Source organism: Camelina sativa, chromosome 8, assembly GCF_000633955.1.
Source record: "Camelina sativa cultivar DH55 chromosome 8, Cs, whole genome shotgun sequence".
Taxonomy (NCBI): Eukaryota; Viridiplantae; Streptophyta; class Magnoliopsida; order Brassicales; family Brassicaceae; genus Camelina; species Camelina sativa.
In genome coordinates this window covers 3580286-3594891 of record NC_025692.1, presented here as the reverse complement: position 1 = coordinate 3594891, position 14606 = coordinate 3580286, and the positions used below count along the sequence as shown (strand labels likewise).

Below are 14606 nucleotides of genomic sequence, written 5' to 3'. Positions count from 1 at the left end.
AAAAAAAAAAAAAAAAAAAAAAAAAAACTCACTGATGTGTTATACAGGTACTGTTTAGCCGATGAACGCCTTGAAGAAGCTGTTAAGTTTCTTGATCTCGGTGATAGAGCTGGTTGGGAATTACTACAGGTAGTTTAATCCTAGTCCCTATAATTATCTCTGTATATATCTTTTTTATAACAAAATTTGAACTCTGATCTAATTTCTCTTTTAACGTAGTGTGAGATAAAAAGGGAAATGGTAATGAAAAGAAAATGTAGAGAAACATAGAAAATTATAAATGTTTTGAGAAAGGCTTATAATATTAGTCGACTGATTTAAACCTTAGTAAATGTGACTTAGATCCAATATTAGTTTTTTTTCATATTTGGAAAGTTTTGGTCCTTTGGCCAATATAGTCTGTGTGTGTGGTGTTTTTGGTAGGCAATGTTGAACGCTGACCATCGGAAGCGGCCAATGGCGGAAGCTGTTCTTACTCACCGATTTTTGAACGGCATTTAGTTGAGAAGAGATGAAGATTATGTATTTACATAATTATGTACAAGAAGTACACTACAACTATTAATCCTGATCCATGTTCTGGATATATTGTAATCAAAATCTTATGTTACAAACTCTATAGGACTATTGCTATTTCCAAAATCCGAAGCATTTTTGCAAAATTAATACAATACCAAAATGTCTTATATTATTAACTAGATAAGGCCCGCGTTATTACTCGGGTAAAAATTAGAAAAAATTATTAAGAATAAAATAACGGGTAAAAATTAGAAAAAATTATTAAGAATAAGTAGTAATATACTTGTTTTTAGATTATATTTTGTAACATTTTAATATTGAATATGAACCTCTCATTATGAGAGTTTCATATTTCATTTTAATACTCTCTTTTCTATTATATAAGAGTTTTAAGGTTTTTTTTGCTCTATTTTATAATATTTTCTCAAATTTCTATTTACAATTTTTATTAACATAACAATTTATGACTATTTGAGCTATGCAGTATATTTTCCTATTGGTTGAAGTTTTATAAATGACATAATATTTATTGTTTATTAATTTTTGTGCTTTTACCTAAAAACTTTTATAGCACAAGGAGTACCATTTAAATATCTATACCATCATAATAATCCATATTTTAAGTTTAATTACACATTTTTTCTTAATGCATAGAACTAAATATTTTATATCAAACATAATTAATACATCATATCAAATCTATATTTTAGTAAAAACTGAAAATACAAATAAAAATTAACAAAATATAATTCGCAAAAAAAAACTGAATCAACATTATTTAGGATATATTTGTTATGTTGTTATCTCATAAGTACAAATTTTACCTCATGTCATAATCAATTTTATGAGTGAACTTATAAAATAAAAACATATATAAAGATATAGAGACATTCTCATCACATAACTGAAGATTCATTCCTATAAATTATAATTTATTTATAATTTATTTTGAATTATCTTATGTTTTAACATATGCGTTACCAAAATACATATGTTGAAATTATGAAATGAAACATAAAAAAATGACTAATATTCTTAAATAATTTTTAAAATCAATTATACATATTAATTTTTGAAAACTTTAAATCTAAAATAAATTTCATCGTTAGACATTCAGTAATCACATTTAACTATCTATTTTATCGTAAAACCATAATTCACTTCTTCATGGACTAGAGTTAAAATTTAAATAAAAATAATAATATGAGCATCATATGACATAATATGTATATTGGTTAGTATTTTAAATTTAACAATAAAAATAATCAGTAAAAAAATCACAAAAATTTTGGAAATCCAAAAATATCCTAAAAATTATGCTTCTATATGTCATAATTTCATAAGTAATACTTTTGTCAATTTTCATCAATTAACCAAAAATTCGTTCCTACAAACTCAATTTTTCTATATTTTTTTTCAGGTTTCTAATATTACTACATGCATTAAGATCTTTAAAATAAAACATGTAAAACTATACTAATAGTCTAGTACACATCATATATTGAAATATTTTTCTTTTTAAGTTCATTTTCTTTCAAGGTTTTGTGTAATTACTTACAATAAAAATTTATATTACAACGATAAATACAATTTATACCCAACTAAAATTATGTTAAATAACTTATGTTATTCTTTTTAACTTTGTTATTCATTATTATTTATTGATCAAGCTTTATATAATAATAAGATATGGAAACATTTTTTTTGTCAACATGATATAACAAGTTACTTCTCTTCTTGCACTAAACCAAACAATAGGAAAAGAATAGTAGTGAAGAAGATGCACGTGCTTGTTTGTTTGTCGCAAGGCACGTGATCCGAAGAATCAAAGATGATGCTTGGCTTTAACGATGTTGTTGGGGAAAGAAGGCAAAGCAAGCAAAAAAAAGTCGTTTCTTTTTGTAAGATCGATCAACAAACCCCCATCTTCGGATTCTGGAAACCCTAAGCCACCCGGATCCGGTTCAGACAAACGGGTCGGAGACCGATTTGATCTGTATTATAAACTAGATTCTTTTCTCAAATGAAAAGTGTCATAAATCTACAAAAATTTTCAAGTAGTTCGAGTCTTTAAAATCATCTGGATCAAATGTCGCGTTTTCCGCGTGGATTCGTGGAGAATTCATCATCAAAGGAAGAAGCCAAAAGCGCTCGTCGTCCAAGTATTNCCTGATGGTCATTCTGAGGAACTTATCGGCTTTGTTACTGCCAAAATCGTCCTTGCCAAAGAAAGCGAAGTGAGTTTTTTTCCCAAAAATTGTCTTCCTTTTTCGTTTTTGCTTTATTTTTAGCTTCTGCAAACAAGCGTAGATTTTGAATGTCTGATATAGTGATATGAGCTTTTCAATCTGTAACGTTTCTAAGTTATGATTGAAGCTTGGTTAGAGGGTTTTGTAACGAAGCTGCAAGGTCTTGTATAGTGTAGTAGATTGTGAATGTGTGAAACGGTTTCACGAGATGGATTTCTTACAAATTTCTTGTATCAGCAGGTTTTAAGTTTTTGATTGAAGCTCTCGTTTAGTGTATGTGTACGACATGGGTTTTAAGCATTGTCTTCTCTTAGTTCTTCTTCGCCTTTCGGTTTTATACTGATATTCCTAGTAATTTTGTTCAGCAAGTAACGAGTTTGTTGTAAAGTTTAGATTTTGAATGTTGTCGAACCATTTCATAATGTCCTAAACATCAAAGAATCCATTTTTGTACCTTCTTTATTATGATTAAAACTTGCTTTGTACTAACGAGTCAAGGACTATTTTTTTTTGGGTTTATGTGTTGAGAGTTTCCTATGTCTTGCACAGATATCAGATCTAATAAGATATGACTCGACCAAGGGAGAGGAGACATTGGTGTACATTCTAACACTTGGAGTTGTAGAAACATACAGAAAACGCGGAATAGGTATTCAATTATGTAGTAAACCAATCAATGACATTCATCTTTGATTCTTCTCTTCTCTTGTCTTGCTTGGTTTTGTTAATATAAAGTTTTTTTTTACTGCAGCTAAGTTGCTTATTAATGAGGTTGTTAAATACGCTTCTAGTATCCCTGTGTGTCGTGGTGTTTACCTTCATGTGATTGCACACAACAATCCTGCAATTCGACTGTACAAAAGAATGTCTTTCAGATGTGTAAGGTGGTTACACGGATTCTACTTGATCAACGGCCAGCATTTCGATTCTTACCTGTTCGTCTACTTTATCAACGGTTCTCGCTCTCCTTGCTCACCCTTGTATGTACAAAAACACAAGTATATTTTGCATTCTAAATTCTTTTCTTTTTTTGCTCTATGCGGTTGTTTCTTCATAGATGGGGTTATCGTTGAATCATGGCTGCATTGCAGAGATCTTGCGGTGTTGGCTCTGAATTACATGAGGAGTGGAATCAAATCAGTTGCATCAAAGCTGACGATAAACCATGAAGAGAAAGGCTCGAAATGGCTTAAATCCAAAGACAACACGCGGTGTCTCTTACCCACTCAGACCAAACGAAACCTTGCATCCGAAAGAGTATCATCCGGGTACGATTATGTTTAGTGTCTGTCTCCCAATTCATAGACTTTTTAAAATCATTCATTTTCTATGTCATCCATCCATTAAGCTCTGGTTATGATCCTAATGTCTGTGTGTGTGCTGTGTAGAAATAATTATGTAATAAATTAAAAATGTAAATATTGTGATAGTTGAAGACACTTCTCTTTGGGACGGACTTACCACTGTAAATTAGTTAGCTTGTTGAAAAATAGCTTTGTACTCATATATTACTCAGATTTACATAAGCACCCTAAATTTCTTATTGTGGAACTGGATTAGTCTTTAATTCTGATCATGAACACCTTCGTTTTGGCTATAATTGGGTCTATCCAATCCAGCTAATTCACATGAACTGAACCGGAAGTTTTCTATTCTAAAATCGAGTTGAGTTTTAATACATACAGTATACAGATCGGTAATAATTCTATATCAAAAAAATCGAAATCGATCTAAACCGAACCAAAACACATAATCAACATCCTAGGAATTAACCATTTTGGAATCTCAAGTCCAAAATTTGCTGGCTTATATTGTAAATTATAAAAATAACAGGGTTTAGTATACAATAAAATAAAAAGTTCAGGACGTTGTATGCTCAATTTATTCAATAGAGAAAGGCAAAATAAAAAACGAGCAAACTGAACTGAAGAACGAGGGAAAGGGCAAGGAACGGCAAAAATACAAATTAGGGTTCCGATTAGAGTCAGAGAATCAGAATTTATCTTGGTTTTGGAATTTTGACCGTAGCAGAGGCGCCTCGATCTTGGGTTCCGGTTCTCTTTTTGCAGATTATTTGTTGGGTAAATCTCTCTCTCTCTCTCTCTCTCTCTCTCTCTCTCGCTCTCACCGCAATTACTAGTTCGAATGTTTTAGTGAACTCCCCCAGGTGAATCGAGTATTGGACCTTACTGTTTCTCACTAGCTTACATTTGTATGATTCTGATAATGCTTTTGCTTAGCTTATGGATTGTGTTTGTTCTGCAGATTTTGAGTTGAAAAAGAAGAAAAAAAGAATATAGTAGTAGTTAAGATGTCTGTGAAAACTAGGAGGATTGTTTCTGGTAGGTCAGAGACTATAGCAGCAGCTAATTACGCATTTGATCCGTTAGAAGATGACAAAATTATAAGAAATAGGCTTCTCACACGCACCACTACCACCAGAGGCGAACCTCCATTGAAGAAGCTTCAGAAAAAATTCACTTCTTTCGTTACCGAAGTAGACAAAGAAGAAGAAGAAAAAGAAGATAACTACAGTGAGTGCGGTAGGCTCGCGAAAGCTTTCTTACAGGAGCTTTCTGCTTTTGAGATTCCGCTTCTTAAGAGCCAAGCGGTTGTTGCTGCGAATCTTAGGGAGAAAGAGAACTTCAACGAGCTTAAAGAAGAGACGAATAGGCAGATTATGCAGGCGCAAGCTGATATTGAACATCTTAAGAAACAGCTTGAAGAGAGTAAAATAGAGAGACAGCATAAAGAGGAGTGTGAAGCCATTAGGAAACTTATCTCTGCGCAGCCACCGAAGTCAGAGACACAAAAGGCTATACATGAATTGAAGAAGGAGATTGCAGAACTGGAGGCTGAGGATACAGCAAGCTGGAGACTTCTTGAGCTAAGGAAGAAGCAGTTTGCATTGTTGTTGCATGTGGTATGTTAGATGTTACATGTTTCTCATTGTGTCTTATAGCTAAGATTCTTCCAAACAAAATGTTGCCGTTCTTTCTCGTTCTTATAGCTAAATTCTAACCCTTCTTTTTGTTTTTGTGAAAATTTGTATGTAAAGGTGGATGAGTTGCAGGAGACAATGGAGGAAGAACAGAAGAGTATGGTTGAAGAAATGCAGAGGAACATGTCCGAGGAAACAACAACTGCTGGTGGCGCTGAAGCCATGTCCATCGATTAGCTCCTAATCTTAGCTACTCTTGTCTTCTCTTGAATGCTCCTTGCCAAGAATCGGTTTTATAAATTTCTGGTGTACCTCATTGCAATGATACACAGTCACACTTACAACCGGTTTTGACTTTTGAGTCTTCATAAACCAATGTTTTTTGGTTTGGTCATATATACATTAAACCAATTAAACCGGTTTAGAATTATACCGACTAAGATTTAAACCGGAATATTATCTTCTCATTTTCTATTATTTTGCCCAATCGCGTTCTTCTCTCGTCGCCACCAGAGTCTCTCCGTCTCTTTCCACGGCGAGCTCGAGTGTTTTAAACCTTCTTTGTCCGTCGATCCGAACATCTCAGCACTTTCCTCTTGATGCAAAGAAGAAGAATTTTTGTGTGTGTTGGCTCTAGTAATCTTCATATTTAAGCTTAGTATTTAGAGCTGAAGTGATTTTAATCATTGATTCTGTGATACTGTGCAGGGAGTGAATGAGATCCCCTAGAACCTTGGAGGTTTGGAGGCTAGGCACTGTCAACTATTTGAAATCCCTTAAAATCCAAGACAAGTTAGTTTCCGAGAGAAAAGCTCATCAAACTTCATATACCCTCAACTTACACACTCGGAAAACGTAGAACCGATCACAGTCTACTGATCCCTCAATTTGAACTTACAAAAATTGGAGCTGAACTTCATTATACTCAATGAGGAGGAGATATCACCTTCCATGGCCCTCATCAAGCCATCTTATTTCCCATCATTTCTTTACGCAGCATCGGTTTTGGTGCTAGGAACTATGTGGAGACATTGGAGCGGTCAATGATCGAGTTTGCTTCAATGTATGGCGTGAAAGCTCGTGCAGGAAACAAATGTGAGACTGGGGTTTGGGTCGGGGATAGAAAGATTGGTGCTATTGGGGTTAGGATATCTTCTGGAATCACTTGTCATGGTTTGGCCTTTAACATTGATCCTGATTTGAACTACTTTGAGCACATTGTGCCTTGTGGGATTGCTGGTAAGGAAGTTACATCTTTGAGAAGAGAGACGGATGCTCTGCTTCCTTCTGAAGAAGTGATTCATAAGCAGTTGATTACTTGCTTGGCCAAAGCGTTTTCTTATGATGATGTTGTGTGGAAGGAAGATCCCTCCTCGGTCATTTTGGACACCCAAAGATGAAGAATAAAATAATACGGTTTGATCTCTTCTTCATCTCCCAAAAGTGATTTCATCCTACTGGAAGCAACCTTATAAATTCTAATCTATTCCGGTTTTGGTCTTGTTATCTATCTATACACACAGTCTTAATCTTAGTTACTCTGTCTTCTCTTGAATGCTAAAGAAACCTTTCATTGCCAAGAATCGGTTTTATAAATCTCTGGTTTACCTCATTGCAATGATACAAGTCACACTAGCCGGTTTTGACTTCTGAGTCTTCACATAAACCGATGCGGTCACGAGAATTTTTTTTGGTAAACCACTTAAAGCGGTTCAAAATTATACCGACTAAGATTTAAACCGGAATATTATATATACGTATATCTTCTCTTTTATTCCATTATTTTTGCACACTCGTTCTCCTCTCGTCGCCTCCGTCTATTTCCACGGCGAGCTTGCGATCGTCCGCTGTATGATTTTAACCGCCATCTCTCTGGCTTGAAAGCATTATCTTCTCACTTTCTTCACAGTTACTTGGGCTTTATTCTTCTTATTCTGCTCTATTCGTTCGGTGTACTCTCGCAATTTTTCTGTAAACCCTCGGAAATTTCTCAAGCAATTCTGAGTTTTTTCAACCTTCTTTGTCCGTCGATCCGAATATATCAGCACTTTCCACTGAAGGCTTGATCTCGAGGTAACTCGAATCGGAATTTATTGCACTTTTCTTTTCTTTTCGGAAGTTTGCGTTCGCGTTCTGTTTCCGATGAATATCATATTGCTTGACTGTGCTCCCTTTTCCGTCTATTCACCGGACTTTTACTTGGTGCTATAACCGGAACCAGTATTTGATTCTACCTTTTTCCCCAATATTAATGAAATTCTTCTTAGGTTAGGGTTTTACTCGTTAATTGTGTTGTTTGGGATTTTGGGAAACGTTTGTTGTACAAGTACGTCGTCGGAGTAATTCACATGTAGCTGGTTGTTGTATCTGCTTATCAATTTGCAGGAATAGTAGTTTTGTTACCCATCTTGCTCATTCTAGTCTGCGACCACTGTTAATTGTTGTTTATGAGTTGTTCCATTTGGTGATTTGGTCTTGATTGAAGTTTTTGGTATTCATGTAGGCGTTTGGAGATGGAAGTTGAAAAGTCTAAATCGAGGCATGAAAGCAGGGAAGAGAGAGCTGACAACGAGGTTTCTCCTGTTAGAGAACACAGAGATGGAAGGAGGAAAGCAAAGGATCATAGGAGCAAGGATAAAGAAAAGGACTATGACCGAGAAAAGAACAAGGATAAGGAGCGTGAAAGGGAAAAGGACCACCGCAGGGATAAGGAGAAAGATAGGGACCGAAAAAGAGATAGAGAAGGAGACACTGAGAAGGAGATCTCTAGAGGTAGAGATAAAGAGAGGGAGAAAGAAAAAACCAGAGATCGCGTAAAAGAAAAGGAGAAGGAGAAAGAAAGAGATAATCATAAAGATAGAGAAAATGAGAAAGAAAAAGACAAGGATAGGTCACGAATGAAGGAGAGAGCGAGTAAGAAAGGTCATGAAGATGATGATGATACTCAAAAAGCTGCTGAAAGATATGAACATTATGACAACAGAGGTCTAAATGAAGGTGACGATAATGTTGATGTTACATCAAGCGGCAAAGAAGCATCTGCGTTGGAACTTCAGAATCGCATTTTGAAGTAAGTGATTCTTGCTTTGTGTTGTTAACTATTCAATCTTTGAAATTTTATTTCAAGTATTTAAAATCTTACGGTTGAGAAAGTTCTGCCTTTCCATGACTTTTGGGTTGAGTGATTTTCTGGGTATCCTCTCTCTTTCTTGTGCTCGTTTTGTTTGTTTGATGCTGTGGCCGTGTTTTATAATTTACTATAACACCTAGTATAGATGGTAAGAACATCACTTTCTGATTTTGATTCTATAAAGTGCTGCTGTTGAGTTTGCTGGTTACTAATTAGTCTGGTTTACTCACTGAGTATTGTTTTTGTATATCTTATGATAATCTTTGTCTTGTTATACAGTTCTGTGTTATTACTGAAAGGGTCCAAGGCTCTGCTTATTTCTCCTATGTTATATGACATCTAGATGTACAGGTAATATAAGAATTAAAAAGATTTTTGTTTTCTTCCTTAGGATGAGAGAGGAAAGAAAGAAGAAAGCTGAAGATGCTTCTGATGCTCTATCATGGGTTGCAAGGAGCCGTAAGATTGAGGAAAAAAGAAATGCTGAGAAGCAAAGGGCACAGCAACTCTCGAGAATATTTGAGGAGCAGGTGTTATCTCCATTCCTTGGACATATCCTTTTATTTCTCCATAACTTCCTTTTAGTTGTCATTTTATTAATCTAATCCTATCTTATATTTGTTCAGGACAACCTTAATCAAGGTGGAAATGAAGATAGCGAGGATGGCGGTATGTTTTCCTTTCCAGTTCTTTCACCATTAACTTTAAATCGTCAAAGGAACTAATCATGTAAACTCAAATAAGTATAATGATACGTGTATTCTATCATACCATAGGATTCCTTTTTCTTTCTTCTTTTCTAAATCAAGTTCTTCATGTGATGTGTTCTGGTTGATAATTTTATCTTGACACATTCTGGTTAACAGGGCATCTATCCGGTGTTAAAGTTCTACATGGTTTGGAGAAAGTGGTGGAAGGTGGAGCAGTTATCTTGACACTAAAAGACCAAAGTGTCCTTGCTGATGGAGACGTTAACGATGGTTAGTATCTTTTAATGCTCTCTTTCGTCTATGCTATCAGCATGGTTAATGTGAGGGTGTGTCATAAACTAGATTTGTAACTATTCTGGCAGAGATTGACATGCTAGAAAATGTGGAAATTGGAGAACAGAAGCGTCGAAATGAAGCTTATGAAGCAGCCAAGAAGAAAAAGGGAATATATGATGACAAGTAAGTTAAATATCTGTGTTTCAAATGGCATTTAATTAGCATATCTGTGTTGCTTAAGACTGAAATGCATGATATTGATTTTTAGGTTTAATGATGATCCCACGGTAGAAAAGAAGATGCTTCCGCAGTACGATGAGCCTGCTACGGATGAGGTAAGTTACTCTCTCTAGCGGATTACTCAAATACCAGAATTATAGGCACTCCATTGGAATAATCGATTTTACTGTTTTTGTCTTTAGGGGATCTTATTGGATGCACAGGGTCGCTTCACCGGTGAAGCTGAGAAGAAGCTGGAGGAGGTACTATTCTTTCTAACTTTTTTAATATTAAATGGACCGTAGTAAGTATACACTAGTGGTATTAATTGTCTTTCATGTTTTACCTATCAGCTACGTAAGAGAATTCAGGGTCAGACAACAAATACTTTTGAAGACCTTAACTCGTCAGCAAAAGTCACATCAGATTACTTCTCACATGAAGAAATGCTACAGTTCAAAAAACCCAAGAAAAAGAAACAATTGCGGAAAAAGGATAAATTGGACTTAAATTTGCTTGAAGCAGAAGCTGTTGCATCGGGATTAGGAGCTGAAGATCTTGGTTCTCGTAAAGATGGCAAAAGGCAGGCCATGAAAGAAGAGAAAGAAAGGAACGAGTATGAAAAACGGAGCAATGCCTATCAGACAGCCATTGCTAAAGCTGATGAGGCATCCAGACTACTCAGAAGGGAACAAGTTCAGCCTATTAAAAGAGATGAAGATGAGAGTATGGTGTTGGCCGATGATGCTGAAGATCTTTATAAATCCTTAGAGAAAGCTAGGAGGTTAGCTCTCATTAAGAAAGAGGAAGCTGGATCTGGTCCTCAGGCAGTTGCACATCTTGTGGCCTCCAGCACCAATCAGACAACAGATGACAATAGCACCACCGGGGATGAAACACAAGAAAATACAGTGGTTTTCACAGAGATGGGGGACTTTGTTTGGGGTCTCCAGCGCAATGAAGGTAAATTTTAAATCATCTTCTGACACATTTACACTGTTATTTATGTTTTGCCTCTATTATATTGATCTGCTATAGTACTACGTTATTTGAAACATTTATTTGGTGTCATACAAAGACACTCTCTCTCTCACACATGCATATACTAACCCAATGCATGGGGTTTGATTTGTCTGCAAATAGTTTGTGGCTACTCTAATCAGTTCTCGAACCTGCTGATTACTTATTTTTCTTAGACAAAACTTTGCTTAGTCTTTAGAAGTGGTTATGGAGTTTTTGATCTAATGATGTGGTCTTTCAGTTGCGCGGAAGCCTGAAAGCGAAGATGTGTTTATGGAAGAAGATGTAGCACCCGAAGCTCCTGTTGAAGTAAAAGAAGAGCATCCCGATGGTTGGACAGAAGTAAAAGATACTGATATGGTTGCAGCAGAAGATTCATCAGATACCAAAGAGGTAACTCCTGATGAAACTATACATGAGGTTGCGGTTGGAAAAGGATTATCTGGTGCATTGAAGCTTCTTAAAGACCGAGGAACCCTAAAGGAGAAGGTCGATTGGGGTGGTAGAAATATGGACAAAAAAAAGAGCAAGCTCGTGGGTATTGTGGATGATGAAGGAACTAAAGAATCTAAAGATAGATTCAAGGACATCAGGATTGAGAGAACTGACGAGTTTGGTAGAACTGTAAGTTTTCTGAAGCTTTGTTTCTCACTCTTATTAAACTCGTCCTTATGTGTATATGTAAAATAGTCGATCTTCAAATCTGTGTTGTTTAACAGTTAACTCCAAAAGAAGCCTTTCGATTACTCTCTCACAAATTTCACGGGAAGGGACCTGGAAAAATGAAGGAAGAGAAACGGATGAAACAGTACCAGGAAGAGCTCAAGTTAAAGCAAATGAAAAACTCAGACACACCATCGCAATCTGTTCAAAGAATGAGAGAGGCTCAAGCTCAACTGAAAACCCCTTACCTTGTCCTCAGTGGCCATGTCAGACCAGGGTATATATAGATGATTCATCATTCAGTTTTAGTTTTAGGCATCACTTAGAAGTGACGCTCCTTTAACTAACACTTGTTTGTTACATTTTTCAGACAAACTAGTGATCCTCAGAGCGGGTTTGCGACTGTTGAGAAGGATGTTCCAGGAAGCTTAACACCAATGCTTGGTGACAAAAAGGTTACATGATCTAAGATGTTTTAAAAAAATACATTCCTCTTTAACAACTTAAGCCTTATTCAGGATTAGTATTGATCTTTTGCGATGAAACATTTCAGGTGGAGCATTTCTTGGNAAAGAGGTAACTCCTGATGAAACTATACATGAGGTTGCGGTTGGAAAAGGATTATCTGGTGCATTGAAGCTTCTTAAAGACCGAGGAACCCTAAAGGAAAAGGTCGATTGGGGTGGTAGAAATATGGACAAGAAAAAGAGCAAGCTCGTGGGTATTGTGGATGATGAAGGAACTAAAGAATCTAAAGATAGATTCAAGGACATCAGGATTGAGAGAACTGACGAGTTTGGTAGAACTGTAAGTTTTCTGAAGCTTTGTTTCTCACTCTTATTAAACTCGTCCTTATGTGTATATGTAAAATAATCGATCTTCAAATCTTTGTTGTTTAACAGTTAACTCCAAAAGAAGCCTTTCGATTACTCTCTCACAAATTTCACGGGAAGGGACCTGGAAAAATGAAGGAAGAGAAACGGATGAAACAGTACCAGGAAGAGCTCAAGTTAAAGCAAATGAAAAACTCAGACACACCATCGCAATCTGTTCAAAGAATGAGAGAGGCTCAAGCTCAACTGAAAACTCCTTACCTTGTCCTCAGTGGCCATGTCAGACCAGGGTATATATAGATGATTCATCATTCAGTTTTAGTTTTAGGCATCACTTAGAAGTGACGCTCCTTTAACTAACACTTGTTTGTTACATTTTTCAGACAAACTAGTGATCCTCAGAGCGGGTTTGCGACTGTTGAGAAGGATGTTCCAGGAAGCTTAACACCAATGCTTGGTGACAAAAAGGTTACATGATCTAAGATGTTTTAAAAAAATACATTCCTCTTTAACAACTTAAGCCTTATTCAGGATTAGTATTGATCTTTTGCGATGAAACATTTCAGGTGGAGCATTTCTTGGGAATAAAGCGGAAATCGGAGCCTGGAAACTCGGATACACCACCAAAGAGACCAAAGCCTTGAAGGACACTTATAGATAATCTTGCTTGCGTCTTTGCTTCACATCGATTTGTCTCTGGTAAACTCATTTTCAGGATTCTGATTACGTCTCTGATCTTTTGTTACAGTCTTTAGAAGAAGACATAGCTCAATATATAAATTCATGCGGAGACTGATGATATTTTGATGGAGTTGCCAAAAACGCGAATTGGTTTGGTTTCAGTTCTTAAAATCACACTTCTGTTTCTTTTCCTTTTAAAATTTTGTTTTTATCGCATCCCAACAAATTAAAAAACAATATATCTTTAGTAGAAATTAACTCAAAAGTTCTCTGAATTTTGGTGTAGACAGACAAAATTAAACCAGATTAAAAATCTAACCGTTGGCTTTATATTTTCTTGAGAGTAATCTAGTACCTTGCTAAAAAAAATCAATTAAATCGTTAAAACACGTTTCTCTTTATATCTCCCTGTCACAACCCAAAAATGAAATGTGGTTGGTTGAGTGTTTAACTTGAATTAATATTGCAGACGATGTTTCCTTTGACTGAAAGTATTCAATTTTGTTAATTTAATTAATTTACCCTTTCCATCTTAGTATCAAATCATAAGTGTTCATGAGTCGGTTGACCAAAAAAATGTTCATGACTTTTAGTTTCGGCCGCGAGATTAAAAATAGTGCCAAGATGTTCTGTCCCACGAGACATGTAGCGTAATATATGTAACTAAAGCTTTGTTCATTTAAACCCTTTTGTCTCCTACCAAAGTCAAAACGAAAACAAGGTTGTGTCACTTTCGAGAGATATTTTGTAGTTCACTTCTTCTTACCCATCGCCAACTAAATCTTTTAACTTCAATTATATTTGGTAAAACAAACAAAAGTACAACTATATATTTCTTATCCAAAAGTAATCAGATTTATTTGTTTATTCGGCTTGGGAGACTCAAGAATCTGTTTTGGTTTTACTTGGTTGACTAAAAATACAACTAATAGAAGACATCACAAGCTTGTTTGTTTTACTTGTATTTGCGTATGCGTTTACGTGTCGATGTAGTATGTTTATTTACCTTTTAATTAAGAAATCCAAATGGATGAACAAAAAAAAAAAAAAAGCAACGTTTGTATTTTCATCAAAATATATAATTTAGAAATATTAAAGTAATTACAAACACGAATCATTTGTATCTAATACGGTAAGGTACAGTAATTAAGTTTGTACAAGAACACGGTTTACCACACAATGGTCCTAAAAAAACAAAATGTAAGGAAGATTAGTGAACAACAAATATGCTTTTAACTCTATTGACAACAAATAAAATTATCAAAGTATTCTCTCTTTAATTATTTTTCCAGTCTTGTCTATTCAGGAAATGGCCATGGTTCCGAACACGTTTGCCTGCAAAATGAAGAATTAAAACATTAGACT

The 14606-nt window shown here is 35.4% G+C and overlaps 4 protein-coding genes and 1 pseudogene across 7 annotated transcripts in view; all 5 read left to right on the top strand.

Annotated features, from left to right (window-relative positions):
• The window catches only part of LOC104705975, a 3125-nt gene extending 2508 nt beyond the window's left edge, over nucleotides 1–617 (top strand). For all 3 annotated transcript variants that reach the window (XM_019228296.1, XM_010422081.1, XM_010422082.2), the window contains exons 11-12: nucleotides 48–129; nucleotides 424–617. In XM_019228296.1, the coding sequence (XP_019083841.1) occupies nucleotides 48–129; nucleotides 424–501 (160 nt within the window). In that variant the 3' untranslated portion in view covers nucleotides 502–617. The remainder of the gene's footprint in view (nucleotides 1–47; nucleotides 130–423) is intronic.
• LOC104709175 (histone acetyltransferase MCC1-like) lies at nucleotides 2370–4272 on the top strand. Its single transcript, XM_010425829.1, has 5 exons — nucleotides 2370–2481; nucleotides 2581–2756; nucleotides 3318–3417; nucleotides 3520–3723; nucleotides 3826–4272. Exons 1-5 carry the CDS (start codon nucleotides 2370–2372, stop codon nucleotides 4050–4052), a joined length of 819 nt encoding a protein of 272 aa, XP_010424131.1. The 3' UTR covers nucleotides 4053–4272.
• Nucleotides 4650–6183, top strand: LOC104705974 (THO complex subunit 7A-like). Its single transcript, XM_010422080.2, has 3 exons — nucleotides 4650–4849; nucleotides 5034–5691; nucleotides 5827–6183. Exons 2-3 carry the CDS (start codon nucleotides 5080–5082, stop codon nucleotides 5944–5946), a joined length of 732 nt encoding a protein of 243 aa, XP_010420382.1. The 5' UTR covers nucleotides 4650–4849; nucleotides 5034–5079; the 3' UTR covers nucleotides 5947–6183.
• Nucleotides 6240–7315, top strand: LOC104705973 (annotated as a pseudogene).
• On the top strand, nucleotides 7473–13457 carry LOC104705972 (SART-1 family protein DOT2). 2 transcript variants are annotated; one of them, XM_010422079.1, is made up of 14 exons: nucleotides 7473–7782; nucleotides 8213–8779; nucleotides 9231–9369; nucleotides 9466–9508; nucleotides 9706–9819; nucleotides 9912–10008; nucleotides 10094–10160; nucleotides 10248–10307; nucleotides 10398–11007; nucleotides 11306–11457; nucleotides 12304–12534; nucleotides 12630–12850; nucleotides 12944–13028; nucleotides 13127–13457. In XM_010422079.1, exons 2-14 carry the CDS (start codon nucleotides 8223–8225, stop codon nucleotides 13202–13204), a joined length of 2454 nt encoding a protein of 817 aa, XP_010420381.1. In that variant the 5' UTR covers nucleotides 7473–7782; nucleotides 8213–8222; the 3' UTR covers nucleotides 13205–13457. The 2 variants fall into 2 exon arrangements, with proteins under 2 accessions (XP_010420381.1, XP_019083840.1); XM_019228295.1 differs by having other exon boundaries at nucleotides 11306–11639; nucleotides 12471–12534.